Source organism: Miniopterus schreibersii, assembly GCF_964146895.1.
Source record: "Miniopterus schreibersii genome assembly, chromosome: 7".
Taxonomy (NCBI): Eukaryota; Metazoa; Chordata; class Mammalia; order Chiroptera; family Miniopteridae; genus Miniopterus; species Miniopterus schreibersii.
The window spans coordinates 6163993-6191074 of NC_138108.1; the positions used below are offsets into that span (position 1 = coordinate 6163993).

The 27082-nt window shown below is 44.2% G+C and overlaps 1 protein-coding gene across 2 annotated transcripts in view; it reads left to right on the plus strand.

Annotated features, from left to right (window-relative positions):
• The first annotated feature begins 11010 nt into the window (after positions 1–11010).
• The window catches only part of SPHKAP (SPHK1 interactor, AKAP domain containing), an 83619-nt gene continuing 67547 nt past the window's right edge, over positions 11011–27082 (plus strand). The window contains exons 1-2 of one of the 2 annotated variants that reach the window (XM_081143395.1): positions 11011–11202; positions 26938–27016. In XM_081143395.1, the coding sequence (XP_080999521.1) occupies positions 11175–11202; positions 26938–27016 (107 nt within the window). In that variant the 5' untranslated portion in view covers positions 11011–11174. The remainder of the gene's footprint in view (positions 11203–26937; positions 27017–27082) is intronic. The other variant, XM_081143396.1, reaches the window with a different exon arrangement.

Consider the following 27082-nt stretch of genomic DNA (forward strand, 5'->3'; position numbering starts at 1 on the left):
CATTTGCAGAACGGCATCCTCGTGGTAGGTCAGCAGTTACACCCTAACCCTCCCGCCTACACATAGACTTTCCTTTACGTTGGGCAGAAATCACCTCAGTTACCTGTGGCTTTCCTTTCTAAAATTGTCTGTTGTGTGTGTCTCCAAATAGAAAAGTATAAGGGTAAGAAAGCTCATTTTCCTGTAAGCAACGGGCGACCACTCATTCAGATGAAAGGGATGCTTTCTGATTGATGGCGTGGAGAAGACTGAGGGTGTGAGAACAGAGAGGCCGAGGGAACAACAGCAAGAACTCGGGCCCAGGAAGAATAAAAAAGGCTTGGCCTCCTAGGAGCAATTAGAGTAAAATTGGGTCCCTCCCCTTGCACTAGGGGGCCTTGTTTTGCCACGGTGGGCTCTGGAGCAGCCAGCCCAGGCAATGGGCCCGGAGGGAGGGCCGAGCTGTCACCTGGTCGCACTGAGCCCACCACCCCCACATCCACGGCTCCATGTGCTGCCCAGAAACCTGTGCTCCAGGACCGAGTTCAAGTCCAAGAGGACATAGTGGAAAAACTCAAAGATTAAAATCTGGTTCTTGCCCGGCCGGTGAAGCTCAGTGGTTGAGCATCGACCTGGGATCCAGGAGATCGAGGTTCGATTCCCGGTCAGGGCACATGCCCGGGTTGCGGGCTCGATCCCCAGTCAGGGGCGTGCAGGAGGGGGCCGATCAGTGACTCTCTCATCATTGATGTTTCTCTCTCTCTCTCTCTCTCCCTTCCTCTCTCTGAAATCAATAAAGATATATTTTAAAATCTTATTCCGATGTTTACACCTTGATTTGAAAGGTGGTTAGATGAGTGTGCACATTTGTCAAAACTCATTGAATTGTTCCCTTTAAAGAAGTATTTTATTATTTGTGTATTAGACCTCAGGAAAAATAATTATCAAAGTTAAAAATAAACTTTTAGCTATAAAAATGACAAACTACGTGGAATATGCTTGTGATACAATGCTATTTTGTGCCATATTCTTGATAGAACCTATAATAATATAATTATCTCTTCTGGTAATTAAAAATTAATATTCAGAAATTAAAACAACAACCATTTGGTTCCGGTGTTGGTACTACCTCTGAAGTTGCTGTCTGACTTCTTCTCTTCTCATCCATAGTGAGAATTATCTGTTTTATTAAGATTGCAAGGTGGTTGTGAACATCAGGAAAAATAATATGTATGAAGCGACCTTGAAAAGTGACTGACTAATAAATGTTTGACTTTAAATCTGTAACCTATTTAATGATCTACTGAGACGAAAAGCCCTCTCTCCTCTTGGACCAGACCTCACTCAGCTTTCACAGCACAGGGAATATATGCTAGTGCTCAGTAAATATTTGTTGATTAAATAAATTGAAGACGTGTTTCTTGGGCACCAACTATTGCCAGGGAGTACAGGTACGAAGGGGAATATCCATATAAATCAAATCGAGAGTCTACATTAAAAATTAACATGCACACACATAATAAGACATAATAAGGTAATTAGTTTTCTGAGAGGAGTGTCACTTGAACAACAACAAAAAGGATTAGCATGGAAAGAAATTAGGCCTTCTTGGCTCTTGGGTAGGAACAGATCTTCAGAGGAAATAGGTAAGAATACATATTAGAAATGAAGATTTGGTTGTCCAAAATAAAAATTGATTGCAAAGACCAGAAAGGACCATTCATTCATTCCTAGCAGGGATACAGATCTCTCTCTCTCTCTCTCTCTCTCCCCACATACACAAACACAGAAAACTTATTTTCTTTGTATCTCTGAATAATACTGAGAAACATGGACAGAGAAAAGCAAAGGTGACTGAAAAAGTATTAGTAAATTATTGATTTAATAACTATGATTTCCCAGGGTGTCCTCAAAGCTCATATAAATACTGTCAATAGGTTCTTTACAAATAAAACCTCTAGAAAAAGTTATCTTTCAATTGCATTAAAAAAATAAATGTATATCCCCTTTTTAAGAAAAAAAGAAGAGGGTCTTCAGGGAATCAGAGGAACAACTCTCTTGTGTTGTTCGCATGCTGGGAACTCTGCTAAGGAGTTGGAACCCAGAGTCTGGGACAGTTAACTAAAGCCACTGGAGCTCTCCCAGCTCGGCTCATAGAGGACGTGGTATTTGGAGCACAGCTTCCTCAAGGCCACCAGAGGCGTTTCCAAGAAGGAACCTGTGTGGGTCTGGAAGCCACAGAAGATGCTCTGGCTCACAGTAGCAAAATCCCAGGAGTCCATAAGTGCCTCTATTTAGTGATTTGACACAAACTTTTCATAGGCTTGTAGAAGCTTTACAATCACTCCAAATACGACATCCAGACCAATCGCTCATTTTGTCCCCTACTGGGGCAGCCCATTAGGAGAGCTGGCTGTTCGTGCTCACTGGGGATTCCAGGGCTCAGTGACTTTTTAAAACATTGGACAAGGTTGCTGGGTCTTTTCAATCTTCAGAAAGCTTATTTTTTTTCTCACTAGAGACCCCTGTCTGGTAAATTGAATACAATTTGAAGAAACCCCTTAGTTACATCTACAAGCATATAAAACTGTCTAGTAAAATTTGCATTGTATCAATCAATTTTTTTTCTATAAACAAGTAGGAACATTTATTCATTACTTCTAACTTCTTTTTATTTAAACTAAGAAACGTCACCAGGAAAAGGCCTGGTGGCAGTGCCCGTGCCTAGCTGTGCTCTGAGCAAACCTTTCGATGTGGAGTATAGCTGTTTGCCTGCTGGTTGGCTACAACTGAGTGCAGGGTAAAGCTTGTGCCATTGTTGGCTCGACCGACGGCCCTCTGCGAGGAAAACTACTGCACGCTGGCCAGCAGGTTGGGCTCCTGGGACCTGAGACGGCCTAGTCATGTCATCACATGTTGGGAACTCCTCAGACGGCCATTGAAAACCTGAGGCTGAATTCAAGATGAGAGAGGGACATTCGGTGCGTGGACCCACCTGCTTTACTGAACTAAGCCTCTGTGTCTTCTTTAGCCACGGAGGACAGTTGGGCGGCCAGGCTTGTGCACAGCTAACCGGGGACTTCAGAGTCAGCGACACATTGTCCTGCCTTGACTGCCTGAGATTAGGTTTTCACTCAGGGTCCCCGTCTGAAGACTTGGCCTGTTTAATAGATAAAACCCCATTAAATTCCTTTCAAGGGGAACTCACTGAAAGGACTTTGAGGGTAGTGACTATTGCACTAATTTGGGGGGGAGGGTTATGGGGGGTGCTGAAGAATCAGTACTGTGCTAAGTGGTCCCTGAGACTCTCGCTGGGTCCAGGCCTCTTTCTAGTCTGTTCTCCATGTGCTGGGCATTCCTTTATCTCACAGGAAGCCCTTCAGCTCTCTGACATCCCCCTGTCACTGACCACTTTGCTCTACGGTCCAGTGTCATGAAAACAGCATTAGACTTAAAGGGAAAGGAATTATTTTCTTATCTTTGCCATGGAACTGGGTGCCAGAAGCTGTTTAGCTCACCTGACTATTCTGGTATCCCATTTTCTCCTTCATTCGTTTATTTGTTAACAAATATTATTGATCTTTTAAGCATCTAGGCTTTAGGATGGTATTTATGTAGCAAGAGATGATGGAATTACATGCCCACTGCCCTCCTGGGACCTAAAGTTTAGTGAGGACAACCAGAGACTAAGCAAATGATCAGAAATGAGTGTAAAGTTACAGGGCAACAGTGTCACTGAGGGAAGGTACATGGGGCCGTGAACACATAACAGGACCAAGTTTGGGACCAGGGGAAGCTTCTGAGGCACCGATGTTTGGGTTGCAGTCATCAAGGGGCAGATAGCATGTCACTAAACAAAGAGAAGGGGATCTTATTTGCATAAGGACAGTGTCCCCAGCAAAGGGAGCAGTATGTGAAGGGCCCCAGGTTGGGGACAGTGGTGATGCATTCAGTAGGCAGGAGGAAGGTCAGGGCAGCTGGAGGCCAGTGAGTGGCAGGAGATAAAGTCGGCAAGGGAGGGTGGGCCGGTCGTGCCACGCCTGGTACAGAGCTGGGAACGTGTTTCCCCTGCAAGGGCAAGCACCTGAATTATTTCAGCTAGGGAGGTAACAAGATCAGTTTAGCCATCCATCGAAAGATAGACCTCCCCAGCAAGTGACTGCTGCCTCAAGTGTCGTAGGATGCATGCAAGTGTTCTGTAAAATGAAAAGCATTATTAAAATGAGAGGCTTAAAATTAATTATTATATTCAAATAATTATTACAAAATAGTTGTAGTGAGTATATAAAGAAAAGGACAGATAGTAAAACCCAGGGCTGAACAGTACATTTTCAAGAAATATTCAAAATGAAGGAAAAACCCTGTATTTATCCACAGAATTGGAAGATTAGTACTTTAATGGAGTATACAGTATTACAGAAAAAGTAAAGTAAAGCCATACATAAAAACATGTTCTTTGATAATGTTTTCTACTTGGTATGGTATGGCCAAAAGCATAGGGAATTACAAGTCAGGAATTATGATTTGTTGTGTCAATAATTTGCCCTGTCTTTTGAACTCTACAGATATCAGTGTCCCATCAGAAAATGAAGAGATTATACTAACTGGTCTCTTTCCTATTCTATGATGAAATTGGTATCTATCGTCTATAAAATTATTACATGTTTAAGGACATGTGAACATATAAAGGGAAAATTCCTACATCATATTTTTTTAGAATTTCTGAAAATCTGAAGCCAAAATTGCATATTCATGACATTCTTTGAGCTAGTTTATCATTCATAAACTCTTTCCTCCAAAGACGAACAGACTGTCCCCGGCAAAGTTACCAGGCGCTTTGCTCTTTAATTTTCCAGGAAACACAGAACAACTGATCACTCTGAGTCTTATCAGAATAAAATGTTAAGACATTCTACAAAAGGCTGGCTAGTTCCATTGAAACTCACTGTCCCTTTCTTGGCTTAATTTTAAAAATGGACTTAAAATAATTTATTGTTTACATCTACTTGGATGCACGTCCTATCTATCTATTGAGAGGCCTTTTGCTGAACAAAGATGATGGTTATCAATTTACATTATTTAGCTTAAGGTTTTGCACGTTGATAATGTCCTTAGTTTAGGTAAAATTTTGGGCTCACCTAGACCCATCCATTAGTGGAACTTACTTGAACCAACAGCATAGTGTGACTTTCTGCAGCACCTTCAAGTCTTCTCGCCAGATGGGGGTGAGACACATGTGAGCAACGCTGGGTGTGTCTCAAGCAGTTCGCGGTTCCCTTCAAAAGGCAAACACTGATGTAAGTAAGTATAGTGCAAGTCGGAGAGCATGTCATGGAAGAAATGGAGTGGCCGTGGAGGGAGCCCAGTGCTCCCCGTGGGCGGGCTGGGGCGCGAGCTGGTTCATTCCTGCAGCGGGATACGGCCCCGCGCAGCAGGAGCAAGTCGCAGACACACATCCGCGCGGGCGGGCCGGGCGTGGCCGAGGCCACACAAATGGTCAGCGACTGCACACTTGTACATACAGAACACTCTGGAAAGAGGGAACCCTTGGGGATGGAGAGGTGAGTGTTGTCAGTGGTTGGGGTGGCAGGAAGGCTTGGCTACAATGGGATGACACACAAGGCATTTTAGGGGGAGGGAGAACGGCTCTGCATCGGCTTGAGGTGGTGGTTACCTGATTTGACCCATTCGTCAAATGCCGCTTCCTCGTGGAAGTGTGCACGCTCAAAAGAAAGTGAATTTTACTGTAAGTAAATTTTTAAAAATAAGTTTAATAACACACCTAAAACAAACCAACAAAACAGCAAAATGTAATCGGAATCCCTTTATTTCTCACCACTGCACTGCTACCACAGAGACGGGGCCATTGCTTCTCTCCTACTTCTCTAAGCTCTTCTCCCACATCTCAGCCAGAGTAATCCTTTGAGTAAAAAAATCAGATTTCACTCCTGTGCTCAAAACCCTCCAAAGGCTCCCCATTCCATTCAGAATAAAACCAAGTTCTTAGAATGGCCTCCAGGGGCCTTTGTGGCCTGCTCTTCCCCACCTCCCCTTCAGGCTGTCCGGGGGCTACTCCACTCCAGTGGCACCCCCCTTCATGTTGACCCGCCTTAAACACACGCATGCTCTGGTGCACTCCAGCTGTGGGGCCTTGGCTCAGCTGTCCCCCACCCTCTGGAACAGTCTTCCAGAGATGCTCACCTCCATCCAGGGCTTCCACAAGGATCGCCATCTCGGTGAGGCTGAACCTGAACACTCATTTAATGCTGGAAGGTGCCCCTACCCAGTACCTTCAATTCCCCTGCTCAACTTTTTTTTAAGCACTTCTCTTCCATTAAACTAATTCAGTGATAGGTTTTCCCTACTATTCAAAAGTAGAGTGTTTCTATGAAGCTTTTCATAGCCTACATGGCATAAAGCAAAGAAGTAATTACCGTGAATTTATACAGAAAAATTTCTGAGCATTCCCAGACCCCCCAAAATAATACCAGGCAACACATAAAACGAAAAATAACTAACATATAGTAAAAGCAAGAATGCTATGATAAATACAGACCAAGCTTTGTACTCTAATGATGACCTCAAGCAGCAGGCTTTCCATGGTATCCACAACTGGATGCTGACTGAACAGGCGACCTGGCTACTAGCAGAACCAATAGCAGCTCCAGCAGTTTCCAAGACTCTCCAGCTCTGCACGTAAACAGTGCAAGTGGTGAGTGCAGGCAAATTCAATGCAGGTACAATGTCTTCATTTTGTTCATCACAATCGAAACACTTAATGACACCCATTTTACACCAAGCCTAACACCCTTAAGGGCTCTCTCGGGCTTTTCTGATACCTTAGGATGCATCTTGTTAACAGATCCACAAAATCAATCGAAGTAAAGCCCAGATGCTCACAGACACAGTTCAAAGCTGTGGCAGCTTGATGCTGAGATGCTGAGTGTAAGTCCCCGGGGAGCGCTCATAACATCGAAGCAGCTTAACTGGAACTTTTGAAACGTGGAGATACCCATACTTCTGTAGGTGTTATTGCCTGTGAATCCTCCTCACTAGAATGTAAGGAACAGGCCGACAAGAGTTTTTGCATAGTTTATTTACTAATATAACACAAGCACCATTTAATAGGAGCTTCATACATCTTTGTGGAACAAATAAATAATTAGAAGCTATGAAGGGGGATCAAGTTTGTTGGGAACTCTTAGGAGTATAAAAGAAGCCTTAAATGATCTGTTAAAAGCACAATTACTGGCAGTGCCCTTGCAATCTTGGATCTGTCTCTTGCTGCAGCAGTGTTTGGACAGAACAGGCCCAGGGGCGCCCCTTCTTCCAGCCTCTAGTCTCCCTCCAACCTCTTTTCCAGTCACCACTTTCAGAACCACCTGAGCCATCCTCAGCCTCCAAGACGAGCCAACACCATTTTTTATCTTAACTCCTATTGCCGAGCAACCATGAGCTCCCAAACTCATCAGAATTATTACATCCAAGTGGAGGCCAGTCAATAGCCTGGCCAACCTGCCTCTGCGGGCCTCCCACGCTCACCTCTCTCTGGGCTTCTATTTCCACGGAGAGGATGTGGCTCTGGAGGGCAGGGGCACTTCTGTGAGTTGGTGGAGAAGCTCAAGAGCAACAAGCTCACCTTAAAGATGCAAAACCAGCAAGTGGCCAAGTTCTCTTCCAGGACATGCAGAGGTCTTCCTGAGATGAGTGGGGGACACTCAGGATGCTATGGAAGCTGCCATGACCTTGGAGGAGAAACTGACCCAGGCCTTTTGGACCCGCAGGCCCTGGGTTCTGCCCACACAGACCCTCAGCTCTGTGGCTCCTCGAGAACCCCATCCTGGGTGAGCAGGTGAAACTCATCGAGAAGATGGGTGACACCTCATCACCTCCCGCAGCTGGCCCGCCCCAGGCTGGGCTGGGCCAGCGTCTCCTCCAAAGGCTCACCCCCAAGCAGGACCAGGAGCTTTGGAGCCCAGAGGCCTTTGAGGGGCCCCTCTGCATCCCCTGGTGTCTGGCTTCTGCCTGAGCCTCTCCCCAAAACCACTAGCCATCCTTTTAACCACCCTGGAGCCGTCTCCCGTTTCCCAAGTGGAAACAATAAAGCTTTTGCAGCAAAACAACAACAAAAAAACAACAAAAAAAGCACAATTATGTTTGCTCTCTGACCTGGCGCTGTCACTGACACTAGCACAGCCATGGCCTTCTTAAATGGAAAATTTAGAACACTTCTTTCTATTCTAGAGCCAGCTCTGTATGTAACTGGTTAAGAAACCTTAAGCAAGTCAACTTCTCCCTAGGTGTGTTTTCTGTTCTATAAAACAAGGAGTTTGGAAAAAAGCTTTCAAGAGCTGTTGTAGACTTAGTAGGGATTCAAATAGACTGCACATTAGAACCATCTCAGGAACTTCCATACAATGCCGATGCCTGGGCACCGTCCCCAAAGATTCCAATTAATTGGTCTTTGTGGGGCTCAAGCATTGATATAGAGCCAGGAATGAGACCCCCTGACCCAAAGATCATGGTTCAACCATGTTCAAGAGCAGCCGTGCATGGGCATAAGTTAACGTGTCCAGGCCCGTATTTGCTGTTAGAGTTGAATGTGGGTCACGTTAAGGTGATAGCATTGGAGTGTGTCTTGTTGAGTTGGTCAGCATCACCAATTTGGCTGCAGACACCAGGGAGGCTGCACAGACAAGAGCGGCCATAGGTGGGCTGTGTGGGGGCTTCCCGCGTTTCTGCTGCCTTTGAATACAACGACTACTGATTTCCAAACTCCTAAAGCTGTTGAATGAGCCTCACGCCTCACTTGCTCCTTTCTATATCCGTCCTTAAAGCTAAGCCGGCTGCTTGCTCAGGCCGCCCCAGGTGAGTCTGGGTCGTTTTTATGTACTCTTAGGAGTTGCGTAGGCTTTCTGCAGTATCCTTTCAAGCTGTACGACTTATCGTTGAATCTTGAATCTGAAATTTCAGGATCCTCCCATTCTAGCTCCTCAGACTTGTTCCAGAAATTGGAACCAAAATAAAGGATTCCTGACTGTGTTTTGAGGCCATATTAAAAGAACAGCGCCTGGAGCCCTCCCACACCCTCGGGAGCTCAAATTCTGATGGCCACAATCCAGCACCATCTGCTTAATGACACCTCCCTCTTTCTGTTCTCATAATCGGCAGCAGACTACATTTGGGAGAGCAGTGCCACGGGCACCAGAATTGAGAACCTTGGTGAAGCTAAGAAATTGGAAAGAAAATTTTCAGTCAAACTAAAGTTTTAGAGGGTTCCATGATATCATATTCTCTGTTTTTTTTAAATATAAATTTTCCAACTGTTTATGTTACCATGATGCCCCAAAAGTTACAAATGCCCCCCATTAGTCTGTGTGGAACCTCCCTGCTTAGTTGTTTTGACAGGTGCAGTGATCACTGCAACTGCAAAACACAAAAATGTTCTACTTTGTTTTGTAACTTAAAACTCTGAGTCTCGGTATTCAGGAAATTTTTAGGACTTTGCATGCACAGAGATATTTTTCTTATCTTTTAACAGTCGCCCACCAGGGCCATCTAAGACAGGGTCACAGGACGCCTGTCTCATTGCCAACTCCCTAAGAATGCATTGTACCTTCTCCATAGATTTCCAGGGTCTCCGGTGCCCAGGGAGGTCCCCCTCATTGAGCCAAGCCTTCCTGCAGGATAAATAATCCGATCCATAAGGGAGCGCGTACTTTGAACCCCCCAAGTGCTATGCAGGCGCTGCTGGAGAGCCGGGTGGACGGTAATGTTGCTCATTTTATCTGCGTCTTTCCTGTTCAGAGAAATGCCATTGTCTCCCCACCCGACCCCCTCATCCCACCACACCCCCACCGCATAGGTGCACTAATTATGCCTCAATACTTTTCCTGGCCTTCTGCTGGAATTTGGCAGCTATATCCATAAGCTCAGCAGGAGTGTATTCTCTCATCATGAATGTTCCCTGAATTGGGGGCTGCCCCACTGGCAGGAGTTGTCGCTGTGCTTTTGCTTGGTTTTGTTTTAGGAGTTGGACAATACAAGGATTTTTCTCTCTTTCACCGTCAATCACACAACATCCTTCTTTACACTCTCATCACTTTCCCAGGGGTTCCACTTCTTAGGGCCCCAAACAGCCCAATGAAGTCCAATGTATCAAATTTTTATTTTATAGATTATACTTCTGTTGTCAAGTCCAAGAACGTTTGCCTAGCCCTAGACCCCAAAGATTTGCTCCTAAGTTTGTGGAAAAAGTGTGATAGTTTTATATTTTACATTTCAGCATGAGCGTTGGTCAAGGTCCTTTTTTTAAAATTTTTTTTTTTTAATGAAAATTGTTTTAAAGGAACAGAGTCAACAGCACAATCATCTTGACAGTCATTGCTACTCTCAATATCTTTCTTCCTAAAACAACTGGCATTTATTTTATTTTATTTTTTGCTCAGGGAGATAGTAAAGCAGGCACTGGAGGGATTTCTCTGACAGCCCTTCCTTCCAGGGCCTGGGTGCTGGCCTCTAAAGGATGGCCCCTGTCATTGGCTTTGAGGTCCCCATGTGCACACTGGCTTCTAAGAAGCCAAGGATGCCTGAGTCACAATGAAGCGAAATGAATTAGGCGAAGAACTGAGAGAGTCAAACCCGGTAAAGTCTAAGTAAAGAGAAAACAGCTGGGGGATCGCAGAGCTTTGTTACGCGGTAGAAAAACCAAGACCAAATCGGGAGATGCGGCCAAAGGAACGGTGAGAGAGACCAGTGGGAACGTGGGCGTTGCCAGCAGTAGGGCGTGAATTTGGGAAAGTGGGTGAATAACTTTAGGGCTCAGGCTGCTGCACCCCAGAGAAAAAGAGAGGGGAGGGGACAGGACGGCAGGGCGGGGAGAGAGGAATTCTGCTGAAGCCACTTCAGCTGGGCAGCGGGCCTCAGGGACAGCTCAGGAGCAGCTGGTGACAGCGGCCACCGGCGCGCCCTGGAGGGAGGCGGGAGCTGGGCGGAGGCGCCGGGGCCGCGGCCAAGCCTCCGGCCACATTAGAGGGGGCGCCGGGGAGGCACCGTCGTGGGGCGCGCGCGGCGCTGCCCCGGAGGCTCGCGGCTCGGCAGCCCCGCGGTCCAGCCCGCGCGCCTCTGGCCCCGCGCGCGTCCGTCGCCAGCTCCGGAACCGTCTCCTTTCTTCTCTGCGCGCCCACCGACAATGGATGGCAATTCCCTGCCCTCGGCCCCCAGGTAAGACCCGCTTCCCCCTTTGCCCAACCTAGTGCCCCGCGAACTCCGCTTTCCGCCCCGGGTGGCTCCCGAACTTGCCCTGGGGGCGCCCGGGTCTGCGCGGGGCGCGCGGAGGGGACCGAGGACTCTGCCCTCGCAGTTAAGTGGGGCCCGGGCTGGGCGCGGGGCGCGGGGCTGGGCGCGGGGCTGGGCTGGGCGCGGGGCTGGGCGCGGGGCTGGGCTGGGCGCGGCCTGCGAGCGGGAGCCACACGAGTGGGGACCGCGCGGCCTCCGGGGCCGGGAACCCGCGTCTGGTCCGCGCGGGGAGCCGGAGCCGGACTCTTCGGGACGCAGCCCGGAGAGTTTCGCGCCTCGTAGGGAGGCGGGTTTCGGAGGCAGGGGTGGGAACAGGAGGGAGCAGGATTAGGGCAGAGTCCTCCCCCCTCCCCCCGTCCCGGCCACCCTGACCTGGGTGAGTGGCCGCGGTTGCAGGGCAGGGACGCAGTGAGGACCTAAGGGGGGGAGGTTGGGGAGGGTGGGGAGATTGCCCCTAACCCCTGGCGAGACTAAGGACAGGAAGACCCCGGCCCGCCCGGGTCCCGCCGCCTCCGCCGCCCCGCAGCCCCCGCCAGACCGCGACTCCTCCCGAGCGTCTCCTCCCGCGCGCGCTCCTGCCTCCCGAGCCCGGGGTCCCCGCGCCGGGCGAGTCCCCTGGCTGGCGCCTGCCCTGCGCCGCGCTCCTTCCCATCCAGCCCTTTTTGCGCATCTGAGACACCGGGATTTTCCTATTTTTCCCCCCGCATAAACCTCAGGGGTAAACCGAGGCCGTAGCCTGGCGCGCTCTGCCCGCGGGCCGGTGGCTTTTGCGCTCGGAGCGGCGCGTGCACATGGAGAGCGGGGAGCGGCCCCGGCAGGGTGACGGTGGCCGGGGCCCCGAGCCCCACCTGCCCGAGGCTAGGGGCGTGGTGTGGACCGTCCGGTCATTCTCGGCTCCCCGCTGTTCCCGGGCAGACATCCCGGGGGCTCCCCGCCCAGAGCGCCGGGCCCAGGAGCAGACGCCGGGCGCTCGCGCCCCTGGAGAGCCGCGGACCCCGGCACGCGCGGGCTGGGGCGCGCAGCGAGCGGGCACCTCGGGGTGCGGCGGGGCGGGGCGGGGGTGGCAGAGGGGGACCGAGGCTGCTTTCCAAACCCGTCGAAGGCTGCCCCCTAGAGCCGCGCCGCGTTCAGATTCTGCCAGGGAACAGAGCCCCCCAGCTCCGCAGGCAGCCCCCCTGTAAGCACCCCTTGCGGTCCGGGTGGCAAAGGGCCCGAGAAGGCGCGCTCAGGTTTCTCGGGGGGCCTGCAGCAGCTCTCCAGTGAAAATTCTCCAGCCCCGGAGGCCAAACAAGGTCACGGTTCCACCGAGTCTTTCCATGCTGCTCTAATGCATAAAATTATTTTAAACTTAAAAATATACATTGCCTCTGATTTTTAGGTTGAGAGTGTGAGGCGTTTTGAAAGTCAGGCCAACTGGGGGCTCACCTTCTACACCATGTACTCTAAGGCCCTTAGAGTGGAAAGGGTGAAGGAAGGAAGGGTGGCTCCATCATTCCAACAGAGACGCATCCCAGGATAAGAGGCTGCTGGTTTTCAATCCAGTCCTGCAGATCAGCATCGCTGTGCCTGAACCAGGATTAAATTCCTATTCAAAAAGCTTGGGCAGCTTCTAAACTATTAGACACTCATTATGCCAACGGACTCCAAGATGATTTCTAGCATGATCCTGTACAATGACCCCTTAAAGAGCAAGCCGGATAATATTGCTCTGTATTTGGTACTGGCCTATAAAAATGGTAATACAGATTCAGCATCGGCCGAAGCCAATTAAACCTTTTGAGTATTACTGTTTGTTCACTGAGACACATCATATTTCCACACATCAGCGTGTTTTTAATGCAGCTAGTTTATTAGCATCCTTACTGACACAGAAAATTCACTTAACTTCACTAGGTGGGTTCATTAGGTCATCTATTTCCTTGAGAAGAAGCCATTTCCTTTCTATGATATTTAATTGGAAGTGATAGGCGTTGATATGCAAAAAGTGAACTTAAAATATTGTGTAAAAATGTTATATTAGGTATGCTATGTGTCCACACAACTTTGAAATTTAAAGGCTCGATGACAGAATATACAAGCTTTTTCAAGAAGATCACAGTGATCGGGAAAAGTAAAATTGTCATCAGTCGAGACTTGAGTAAGACACGGTTCTTGTCCTGATGGGCTTAGTGTGTAACTTCAACTTGCTGTTGTTTTTCTGAATGCCTTTGGGTTCCATTTTTCACAAACTATAGTCTCTGAATCAAAAAAAAAAAAGCAGCTGCAAAGACAGGTGGACACTGTCAGAGAGTTTGACCCGACTATCAGAAAGCAAGGAAAACCTGGAGCATGAGGGCGCATGAATTAGAAAGTTTGTCTGTTCAAAAGAGGTTTAAGAATGCAGACGCTGGACCCTTTACCTGCGCATCAAGCACATTTCTTTTTGAAACAGAAGTGACATATGGTTTGAGAGAATTTCTCTCTCAAAAACTAAATAATATCCACACGGATGTGCTTATTTTTATTCCTTTCATTTAAATACATATTACGTGGCCCGATTATTGAAATAGTTAACAGAACGTCTTAGAGTAGCTATGGCTGCATAAGTACAAGTTAGTTAAAAAAAACACATAAAGGTATTGTATTCGTTTTCTGTTTGCTTTAGCAAATTGCCACAAAATTAGTGGCTTGGAAGACTACACATTTATTTTATCTTACAGTTTTGTATATCAGAAGTCTGACAGGGGTCTCGCTGGCATAAGAATCAGTGTTGACAGGGCTGCATTCTTTTCTGGAGGCTTTGGGGGGCGGGGGGATCTGTTTCCTGCTCTTGCCAGCTCCCAGAGGCTGCTTGCATCCCTGCCTCATGACGGTCACCCTCCGTCTTCATATCCCTCTGACTCCTGCCACGCTCTTCCACTTTGAAGAACTCTGGTGATTACACGGGGTCCATCCAGATAATCCAGGACAATCTCCCTGTGTCAAGGTCAGCCGTGTAATAACATAATTCCCTCTTAAACCTCAATTCTGCTTTTCCACATAACAACATACTTGCAGGATTTAAACATCGACATCTTGGGGAACCCTCTATTCTACCTACCACAGCACAGGCATTAATTGAAAAATGTATCATGCTGGCTCTCAAACGACGGTTGAGATCCTACTAGGATTCTGCTAAAAGATCAATATCTCTCTCTCTCTCCGCCCCCCCTTCCTTCCTACCTCCTCATTTCTTTCTTTTCATTTTTCTTATTTTTTAGGATGCAATTTTACTTTATTTTTCAATGACAGTTTACATTTAATATTATTTTATAATAGTGTTAGGTGCACAGCATAGGGTTAGACAATCGTAGCCTTTACAAAGTGTTCGCTTGGATAGCTCCAGCACCCACCCGGCACCATTCAAAGTTATAACAATATTATCGACGATATTCTCTGTGCTGCATTTTAAATCCCTGTGACTCTTCCCTAACTGCCAATTTGTACTTCTCAACCCCTTCACCTTTTCCACCCAGCCCCCAACACCCTCCCCTCTCCCTCGTTTCTTAAATAAAGAGGAAGGATGACAAAGCTATTTGTCGCCCCAGGCAGCATTGACTCATTCTGTGTAGCTGAGCTGAAGCAACCCCCAGATTCCTGAAGCTTATTCAAGAGCACGAGGCCAGACCAGAGTAGACCTGGAGACCCTACAGCATTCATTTTGGGGGGCACCTGTTTGTTGAGATGGTCATTAGGGCTGGTCAGCAAATATTTCCAGCTGTGCTCCTGAGCATAGGTGGGATTGCACTTGCTGGTCTCTGTGGCAGACGGTATGGCCATGTGACTTGCCTGGGCCCGTGAAAAGTGTGCAGACTCGATGCCTGTCTGTTCCAAGTGGAAACTGAAAAGGGGCCGTCTGTGACCTGCTTCATTGCTCCTGCTTTCTGCCATGGCGAAAATAACAGTGGCTGCTCCATCAGCCCGAGTTGCAGCAGGAGCAGAACCTGAAGTAGAGTCCTGGGCCCGTCCACGATGGGCCTGTGGTTTGGGCAAGAAGGAGCCCTTTGTGTTTTGATGCGCTGGGATTTCGAGGTACCTGACTCCCCGCGCCTCACCCTGCGGCCTTCGGCATGGAAACGGTTGGCGGCTGGTGGGCTGTTGACTGGCTTGTGAAGGATTCCAAGGGCCTCAGAGAATTAATTCTCTCATCGCTCTGGTCTTCCCAAGGCCCTGTCACTGGCATGTATGCCTGGATGTCCCGATATGAGGGGGGTGGAGAAAGGGAGGAGGCGCTGGCCCCGGTCAGCTGTCGAGGCAGTTAGGAAGCAGGCCCGTGGCCCGGTCAGCTGTCGAGGCAGTTAGGAAGCAGGCCCGTGGCCCAGCCCCAGGAAGTGGCAGTAATACTGCAGGCTGCGGGGCTCTCCTGCAAGAGGAGTGCGAGCTCGGAGTCACGCTCGTCCTGACCCGCACGTTCCTCCAGCACAGCCTCACGCGGCTGCTGCGGTTTAGGGATACGACGGTGAACCAAACACATTCAGCTCACAAACGCAAAACTACATGTTCGCTTTCCTTTTTGTCTTTTATTTCTCTGTCTCTCATTAAAAACACAGGAAGCTTCCATTTAACTTGTATATTCTACTGCATATTGTTCATTTCTGTATAGTACACACACACACACACAAATAACTTCAGAAGACCTTTTTTACAAAGTCCAACGTGCCATAATTTATAAGCCTCTTAAGGGGTTCTCAAAGGTCATTTTGACTTCACACCATTTTCAAGATAGGCAAAGACATTAGACCCCAAACCCCACATTAGAGGCATCTAATACTTCACAGTGGCTGGCAAAGCAATGATTTGGGCTCCATGTCAACAGGAGAAGAGGAAGGTTGGAGAATCCATCACCAGACAACAAATAGTGAACAGACACTCTTTCCCGACACCTTCAAGACGCTGGGATGGACTAAGACAGAGTTCCTGACTTCCTTGCATGTGACCTTGGGGGCAGATGGGGGTCTGGATGGAAGGACACATGCTAGGAAGTAGATATTCAGCACACACTAGCTTTAGTTTCTCTTTCCATTTCCTGAGTGACACTTAAGAGGGGTCTCTTGAGAGAGAGCCTGAGACCTCACCAAATCAATCTTATTTGATTCACAGCAGCGTTTGACATAATTGACAGATGGTCCCTAACTTCTTCAAACAATTTCTCCATAATGAGAAATTTACCTATAAAATATGCCTTTTGAAATATCAAGCACTTTTCTGTCTGGGCTGGAGAAATGGGAAGCTACTGAACATTAGAACTACAAAGGGCGTTAGTCAAGGTCACCTGGCCCAACGCCCTTCTTTACATATAAAGAAACGGAAGTCAAGGAGAATTAAATGAATTGCTCAGATCTTACTAATATTTAGAGACTGAGCCAAGAATAAGACCCTGAGTTCCTGATTTCTACATTTACCACTGAGTTGGGTTTGCTTAAAATAATAATAATGAACTCTAAAACCTAGTTAGAAGCTCCTGGAATTTTCTGGTACAGCGGATCTTGTCTGGCACCCACGGCTTCTTTATTTTCACTTTCCTTGTTTTCCTTAAGAAAATGCATCCATTCCGTGTCTCCATTTCACTTCAGCTTCTAGAAAACCCAGGAACAAATTTAAAGTTGAATCATAACAACTGTGTAGGAGTTTATTACCTGAATACCTGTGCTATTTTTAACCATGATAGTGACCTTTTGTTGTAATTTCTACTTTCTCTAGCACTGAGTTTTAACTTTTATTTTACCATTTTTTTATATGTCTTTTCTGTTAGCTGACACAAGTTCTTAGTGGGACAGATGGAATATCCATCTTTAAATCAATTGTGCTATCAATCACTTTCTTAATAAGCAAAGCAAAAGAGTAATGTTTCTGTGCATTAAAGGAATTAAATTGATCTGTGGCAAATGGAACTCATATAAAATAATGGTCTATTCATATTTAATTAGGCTTTCTTTAATGATAGATTGATTATATCTGAAAAGTTAGTTATAAGTGGTTCCTTTGAAATGATTATTATAATATTATGATTAAAATAAAACCAACTGCTTTACAATAATATATAATAAAATAGAATGCTAAAATTTCATGAGATATATTTCTCAATTATTTGTTAAACACAATGTTACACATACATTTTAAATATATGTGCATATGTAATGCTGTCAGTTTGTATTGAGAATATTAATTCCTCTTTTAGTGCCTTTTTTAGTTTGTACATTTTATATTTCAGTGTACTTTGCTCAGGTATTAAAATGCATTAAATAAAATGAGAGAAATTTTAAAATATTTAATTTTGCCTCCAAAGACATGAGGAAAATTTGTAATTTTCCCTTTTATTCTTTAGTATTAACATAAGTTAAAAACACACCACTGCTTTTTGACCTAAAAACCTATAATTTTGAACATAACAATAAGAACATAATAAGAATGGAATAAGTGACTTTTAGTAGGTTGTCCCTATGAATAAACTTATCCATTCACTCACAGTTTGAGTAGCCAGTTAAAATTAAAGAATTTGTCCGAGTAATTCAAACAAAAAAATTAGATAAAAGTTAAATAAAGGACCAAGTGAAGTCATTTTTTTTTCTATATAAAATCTTGGCCCTACGTAATGCGCTCATTGCTGACTCATGCATTCAATATAACCTGAAGATTTTTAATTTTTTTTTTCTGAATGAACCAACAGTGCTTCAAAATAGCAACTAAAATGGTGCATGCACTTCACCTCTGTGATTTTCAACAGGTCAGGGCTTTAAGCTGGGATTCGGTTAACCTGTTGGTCTTCCTTCCTTGCAATGGTGGGGAAAATGTGGTGACTGCATTGAAATCATGTCATTTAGAAAATGAGCCACAGTTTTATCACATGAACCACTGTAAAAGAAGTTTCTAAAGAAAGATTCAATATCCAGAGATCATGTTATCCAGAGAGGCTCTCACCGCCCCATTGATCACACTCAGCCACTGTAGACTGTAGACGTTCTTTTGAAGGAGAAAGGCTATCGACAGAATATTAACGATGACAGTTTCCTCAGCATTTCTACTGGGTCTGAGGTCTTGTCCATAGGAAATAGAAGGGCATATGTAGAGAGGGAGGCCGGTAAGAGGAACATCTAGCGCAAGGTTTAACTTTGAAGTTTGTGTGGGACTGGTATGGATGTCTGAGAGAGGGGGGAAAATATGGAGGAAGGTTTCCTTTCTGACTTGAAAGTATGGAACCTGGTGACTTGGATGCCATCTTCAGCATGTGAGGACAATTAGAACCTGGAAAAAGGCACATGCAGTCACTACAAAGAAGACTAAATGTCATCAAATATTTTAAAAAAACAAAACAACTTAATATGCTTGGGAATTTATCCTTAAAAATAATAAAATACATAAAATTCATTTTATCAATCCTTTAAAACTAAAAAGTAAATATGAATTATATAATAAACAAATAATAAATTAAGTGTTGATTGGATTAGAAGATCATAATTACGCCTTCAAAATCGATTGTATGTTAACATGACACCTTTTCCCGCAAGATCATAAACATTGGCAGTTCTGTAAATACATTCAATAGCCTCATCAATTTTACCAACTCTCCCTTTAATTCTTTGATTTTCAAATACTCGTGCGAAGAATCCATCATGTCACCATCCTTATCAATTTTCCCTTCTTCCAACAGAAACTGATCTCACTCCCCCAGGCTCTCGTTTGGTGATGGTTTGACATGTGATAAAGAGTTCCCTCCAGCATCATTCCCTTCTCCTTTCTGAATTCCTGCATCTTCTGCTACAATGGTCCTTTTAATTGATTAACATCTTATTTAAATAAAAGCCACAAATCAGCAACCACCAAAGGTGTTGAGCAGTGGGCTGAGATAGACACTCAATTTAGGTGGGGAGAGATCTTCACTGGAGACTAATCGTTAGCAATCAGTCCCATTGCTTTTTTATACAGCCTTGAAACTGCAGGGACTGGCTAATGAATAGCAAAGACATCTGATCCTTGTGGGGACAATTTCCAATGATTTTAAGTTTACCAGATTTTCTACAGGGAAAGACACTGCTGAAAATCTGTTTCATTTTCACAAACATTATCTGTAGATGGGCAAATTATGTAATGAAGCAATGCAGGTGCAACTGAATGTTTTACAAACTCAAACAAGCTTCTGGGAAATTCTCCATTATAGTTGAGATTATAGAGGTCTCTCTGTCTATTTCTAATGCACAGGTATTCATTTGAATTGAATGTATGAAAAACACCAAGCAGAGTTCCAAGAAGATAGGAGACCCTTCATAAATGGCAATCCTTTTTTCTTCCCTTTTTATAAGACCACAATTTTGCTCAAAGTCTAAAAGGCAGCAAGTAAATCAATTGGATTAAAACTGTGTGATGGGTCTTCTGACAGTGTTTGTAGTGACCAGGGCCTTGGTGAGCTAGATCCAGTCTAATCCCTATAGTCACTGAATCACTGATCCCTGTAATGGGTCCCACGTGCCTCTGAGGTGGGCGAAAAAAATCACTGCCATGGAAAGTAGTTCTTGTATGAAGAGCTGGGGTCAAATGTAAGACAAATATAAGCCTTTGAAAAATAAAACTTCATTCATTTATTTGTTTAGTACAGATATTGACCCCTTCTGTATGCCAGATAATACCAGCTGGGTATGCAGTAATCAACACAAATAAAGCCAGCTCCATTGTGGTGAAGCTTCAATACCAGTGGGACAGAAAGACATTAGTCAAACAACATCGGTGGATATATAGCCAATTGGCACGTGTGCTCCAAAGGAGAACGAACATGGTCTTTGAGAACATATAACAATAACAAGACTTCAATGAGAGAGATCAGAGAGGCCTCATGAAGAAGATTGCTCTGGCAGGCGAAATAGAGATGGAAAGATCCTGGAGCAAGAAAGAAGTATTTAGAGTACCCCAGGTGTGCGCCTGGAGTGCAGGAAAGCAGGAAGAGCAGAGTGACTTATGAAACCTGAAAGTCAGACAGGGGCCAGAATATGTTAAGCCTTGGGGGCACTGGGTCTTCATCCTAAAAGCAGTGGGATGTCATTTTTTTCAAGCTAGAAATGGCTGGGAGTGCTAATTGAGCTAATGCAGATAAAGGAAATAGCCCAGTGCCTGGCATATTTTAAATGTTCCATAAACAGGAGCTTCTAAGGTTGCTTATGAATTATAATTTCAGTATCACAATGTCTGGAGACAGAGGTAGGAGAGGAGTAGAGAGCTGAGATCACAGGATCACCAGAAGAGGGTTAGTTATTCAAAGGTGGCAACTGTCATTAAGTTGACAGGTTAAATGTATTTCTTCAGCTTCAAGCTACGTGAGGTCACCCTGACACAGACATCCAACAGGTTGGCCACACGTCATGCAGATGGGGAAGATGACCCAGAGGGTTCCCAAGGGCCCCTTCACGGCGCACGTGGAGATGCTTCCATGTTCTCAACTGCACAGACGAGGAGGCGTCCTTGCCTCCCATACCTCGTGCCATACACGCCCTTTGCTCACTCCCAGTTCTAATCTCCTGAATTTTGATTCTTTTGATATTTATCGTATTTTCCTGGTGGGCCCCATGTTCACTCTGTATAATTGGTGATAAAATTCAGGCTCTTGGACTGTGACCTTTCATACTCCCTATGACATACCTTAAACTTCCTCTGGTTCCCACTCCAGGCTATTTTACCTGCCCCCAGACTGTAGCTGGGGGTGATTGGCCTCTTAGTCCTATTATAAGGGATAAAATAGCACAAACTATGCTGGGAAAGAAAGAAGTAAAGCACAATCACAATTATCTTGCGTATTTTATTTTTACAGAGCCCTCTCAGGTCTGAACAAGAGGAAAGCAGGGGAAGAATGCAGTCAGGGACGATTTGGGCACTAAATAGGAAATTGTTTGGATGGCAAGTACTGAGCATGGGCACTGATTAAATTCACTAGATAAGTGCTGGATTCTTCGTTGCCTTTCTTTAGTGCACAGTCATGGAAGAAATGAATCTGGGAGTGTGGTGTCCATTCTGCTGCATAATTCCTGACCTTTTGCGAGAGCATCAGTCACAATTAGCTTCACTAAACTGGACATGCTGTTGTGCCCCTGGCATTTCCACATCAGTCTTGTGTGTTTTGCAACAAGCTAATAACTATGGCTTAATAAGAAGCAACACTATTTAAAACTTGGTTCCTGGTTTCTCTTGGTAACTTTCCTTGCCTTTTAAAGATCACAGTTATTCAATCTAGACAAAACAGTGACGGCTCTTGTGTGGCCATCGAAGTAGTCTGTGCAACTCACGGACAGACACCAGTGTGGTGATTGCCTGGGGCGGGGAGAGGTGAAGGAGAGTGGAGGGGGAATAAATGGTGTAGAAGGCTGGAAGGAGACCTGACTGGGGTGGGGGGCCGGGTATGAACACACAATACAGTGTACAGATGATGTGTTGTGGAATTGTGCACCTGAAACCTTCGTTAGCCAGTGCCACCCCAAGAAATTCAATAATAAGGAATAAAAATAAAAAATAAAATAATTAATAAGCAGTCTGCGAAAATATTTCATCTTAAGTGTTTAGTTGCAAGGCCCTCCATTGAAGACTTCTGTAGCAACTGGGAAACAGTCTGACTCACCAGGTTCCATTGGTCTCTGTAGGCCAACCCTGCCCTCGGGTACATATGCTGCTCCCTGACTTTCTTCCACGGCTTTCTCCCCAAAATAACACCTTCTTTACCCCTATATAAGTTGGGCAAAGTAATAGAAGCACCTGCAATGAGGCAAATAGACTCAGAATCCCTCTGAAGGCAATGTCCATCAACACAAATAGAGAAAGAGAATGACCGGTGTTCCATTGTTAGTCACCCAGCTGCTTCACTCGATGCTCGAGAGCTGCTCTTTTCGAGACTGTGAGCGGAGATCCCTGACATAGCCACGCATACATTCAGTCTTTCAGATCATCTGCATGTTTTCTTCCCATGATAGCCAACACACTCTTTGAGAACATTTAATTTACTTTGGGTGCTGTGTAGACAGTCTTTTGTAATGAAAAAATCCCAAGGTATGGGATTGGAGGACTTGGGTTTAAGATCATAGCGTTCGATGTACTGTGTAATTTTGGCAGACTTACTTACCTACTTGTATACTAATGTTTCCTGACCCGATTCTCATTATTTGTGTGCAGAAGAAAACTCCGCAACCTATGAAAATTTTACTTTACAGGGGTAACATTCAAATGTTATTTTCCTTAATGTCTTACCTGTTTCACTTGTATATGTCGCTTTTTCTGTGTCCTCCAAAACCCATGAACTCCGTGAGGGTCAAGACTTTATCTGCAATATTAACTGCCGTATCTTGAGCACTCCACACAATGCTTGGTGCTCAGTCGCTGTTTATTGAAAGAATGAGAAAAGGAATGTACATGCAGATTCCTACCTAGTCTCTGATTGCTTAGAAAGGATTGTATCCTATTTGCTTTTTCTACTTACAAAGTGGCTGATGAAACTGCTAACACGTTGTTAGAAAGAAATCCCATTTTGATTGGGCATTTCAGGAGAAATTAAATGCCTGTGTGTTTGTAGAAGATCTTACCTTAGAAACTGAGATGCTCAGAGGTAAATGTGAATCAGTGGCCAGAAGGTCTGGCATATATATATATATATATATATATGACGATTTATTGATGTTAGCTTTTGCAGGTATCATTTTGCTGGAGGGGTAAGTCTCATTCCACCTGCAGGGGAGAAGGGTTGGGCCATTCAAGCAATCACACGTTACACATCAGGAATACGTACATAAATAAAGCTGCTTTGGGATTTCTCTCTGTAGTCCTACCACAGGCAGGATGTAGCATATCTGGGATGCACTTGTCAGCTTCTTTGGGAAATCATAATGAAGGCACTATGAAAGTTTGTGCAAAATATACTAATCATCTCAAAGTAGGTCTTGAGGGGGGGAAAGAGCCTTGTTCTCTTCGTTGGCATATTTTAACTTTAATCTGTCACGAGGGAAGACATTTCTTACTGTGGTGATCTTCTATATAGGACACACTCAGTTCCACTCTGCCCAGAAACAGGCTCATAAACTGATTCCTGCTGAGTTCCCTCCCTGAGCTACGCTTAATGGCTCCTCCACTTGGAGGCTTTGCTTTCCTCTCTTTGCTTGTTCCACATAGAAGTTCTATTGCCTGCTTGTGACTATACTTTGTAATAAATGTTAACTTTGCAGGATTTCTCTCCGAAATGTTTATAGCACTCTTGAACACTTTAGAAATAAGGGAATGACTGTTTAAGGCACTGAGCTGCCTGGAAGTCTCTTTACATAATCTCTCTAGATGGATATGCTCACTCTCTGCTCTCAGTTCACTTTTCTCAGTGGCATCTAATGAGGCAATAGCGTAAACCTGCTGTGCCCATGGCTATATTGCCCTAATAATGATGAAACACGTTCATCTGCTCAGCCTCAGTAAAATGCCATGCTCTGCTTCCCCTAGAAAGGATGAAATGTGATTTCTAAGAACAAGTCAGGGTTTCTCGAATCTTGACTATTTGGGAATCTACGGAATTACATTTCATGGTGTTTTTAGTGAGCAACCCCTTTGGTTGCTACAATTCACATGTGGCATAATACTGTTCTCTTTAGTAATAATTGCATGTAGATTATAGCTACTTAATAATTTGTGTTCCAATTGCTTTTTTTCTCACTATCTACCTTTAGATACTCTATCAAATTTTAACTCAGAAATAGCTCCTGCTGAATGGGTGAAAAGAGTGTGCATCGTTGACCTTCCAAGAGAGATTTGGGGCCCAGCTCTAGGCCTTGGTTTCATCTTCTGAAACCAAGTAGATTGAGCAAAGGCAGCCTTAAGGACAAAATAAGAAAATGATGTCAGTGAAACCTCAATAACTGAAATTAATTTGGATGAAAAATACAATTGAACACTTTGATAATGCCTAATAGAACCTTGGAAAGGAAACTAGTGGTTAAGAATATAACATGCACAAAACAGCTGCTGCTGTATCATTTGGGGGGAAAATTTTTTTCAGGTGGGTTAAATAATGACCCTTATAAAGGGATGATTGGCTTAAATAATGAGACTTTAAATTGTAGAAAGATATACTTTAGCCAGTAATATTAATTATCCCAATTTCTGATGTGCTGCCCAAATTAAAACTTTATTATTTTTAACTAAAATTCCCCCCTCAAATATAAAAGCTTAGAGGAATACTGCAGAATCTCCCTTATATTCTTTGCACATTGACAATGTTTTACGTATTGATTTAGCTCACGTGCTTTTTTTATGAAGTGGAAAAATGAAGATTTATTTTTCTTTTGCAAACTCAATGTATTCAAGCATTATAATTAGGACTTAAGATGATGACCTGTATTTTGTCTGTTTTTTTATTAATTCACTTATTTATTTTTTTAGTTGAGTGAACTCATGAGAAGAGGATGTAGATGTTGGATTTTTTGCTCCGTTGTTGCATCTCATTTGAAAACCTGATCATATTTCAGTGCCTTTTTTTTTTTAACTGAACTCAAGTGAAGAGTCGTAGGAAAAGTGATCATTCCTACCTGCTAAGATACTGGATTGTGCTGCCCAACTTCCATTAGGGTAAAGTGCTTTATAGGAAAGCAATTTAGATCTGGCAAGGAGGCAGCATGCGTTCCATCTAAAGTCTTTATTGGAGCCACTTACCTAAGCTTTTTCTGCAGAATGAAATCTACAAACACAACAACAAATTATTGTTATAATGAATTTATAACACAAAATAATGTAAGGTTTAGTAAGATTATCGATATATTCACATTTTATGTTTTTCCTTCATGGATATTTTGATATATTGTGTAGGGATAAACTCCCTCTAAAGTGTGCCTATTTCCATGAAAGAGATTTTGTGTTATATATCAAAACCATATTTTCTAAACTAAAAATCAAGACGTCTACTTTACCAAGTTGCTTTTTTAATGCACAGTCAGCAAATGATTTAAAATCAGGTCATCTGGAAGCATATAAGCTATACGGTTATTTTAGAAATACATTAACCTTCATAAAATATAAAGACAGTTTTGTTTAACCGTAAGGGGTGACATAAAATAATTATTATCATTGCTGTTTTTGCTACAGCTTGCTGCTATAGAATGAAATGTGTGTGTAACTAGGTATCTTTAGGTCACCTAATTATCCACTTCCTTCTCCATGTTACTGCTTCTAATTGGTTATGAAAAGCTCTTTAGGAGATAGGTTGGTTCTTCCTAATTTGATCTTCTCAGCTCACAAGCATTATTAGACCTCTCTTGCCCTTCCCACATTTTTCTCAACCTTGAAACCCACTGGTACTATTTTCTCCCTCTGTGTGGCCTTTCTGACACCTTCAGATAACTTTTAAAGGCTTCTGAGTTTTAATTCCAGTCACATAACAAAGGTATCCATCAATCCTCTTGCTGAAAATGACCTAAGTTGCAAGAACATATATTTAAATTTACTAAAAGAACTAAAGAGTGGATAAGAAAATAAGGAATTATTACCTAAATATCAACAGGCCATCAAAGATAAATAGAAAATCTTAGAAGCATCCAGAAAAAAAAGATACATTACCCTTAAAAACTAAAAATTAGATTGACAGCTGACTTCACAAAAGCAACAATGGGATCCCAAAGATAATGAAGTGATAGCTTCAATGTGTGAAGGAAAATAATCACCAGTTTAGAATTCTATGCTCAGTGAAAATATCTTTCAAGAATAAAGATATTTTCTTACAGATGAAAACTGGGAGTATCACTTCTTGCTAATGAATATTATAGCCCTCAGTGCATGACATAGATTGGAGATTTTATGTGGCCACGGGGGTTACTCTTTGTCACCTGGTTCTTCACCCCATCCATGCACACCGGGAATCTCCTTTGATATCTCTGATGTTTAAACTGCCTACTTCCTCTCTGGCATCTTCATCCACATGGCAAAATTGTCTTGAATTCTAATGATGTACCAGTGACTACCAGCAATGGACATGCAAAGAAAACTTCCCTGACTCCTTGCTTACTTTTTCCTATAGATATTGATATTATTGTTTATTTTTCATAGTTATAGTGGCTTTATAGGCTTTGAAATTGATTTGAGGTAATATAATATTGACTTGCATTGGAAAAAGGACTAGAGTATGCCTAAGGTAAGTATTGTGTAGAATCTGAATTATGAGGCACTCAGAGAAACTGGAAAAATGTGTTGTCCTGCTCTACTCCTAATATTAATTTTAATATTAAAAATACTAAGTTTGAGAAGCACAAAATGTGCTTTTTACCTGCTGATACCCATAAACTGGGTTGGAAGGTTCTAAAATCCTTATCTACAATACATAAATTACCTTTTGATGCATCAGAGATGTGAAGCTCAATCTAAGACAAAAACCCGGCATATTACCCATGGGAGATGCTATCTGAAAATATGCATGAAATCTTCTGAAACTTTATCTGAGTTGTTTTTTGTTTTTCTGTAGTTGTTACAACCTCATCATCTAGCTGCTATTTAAAGACAGCCTGCTGTGAGTGTGCCTTTCTCTTCGAATGATACTAAAACTTCTGTTTCTTTTTCCCCCCACCTGCCTCCTCTCCTCCTCTCCTGCTTCCTCTCCACATGTGCTGGTGTTTGTAACTCCTTTACGGTGGGTGTGGCCCTCTCCATCAGCCATGTGGGTAGTTGAACCAAACTTGCCCACCTGCCTCTCTGCTGCCTTGCCCACCAGGAACCACTCCCAGGAATCCAGGTTGGTTTTGGGGTGTGGGGTCCAGGGGATTAATACAACCAAGTCATGACCAGGGCCTCCCTCCTT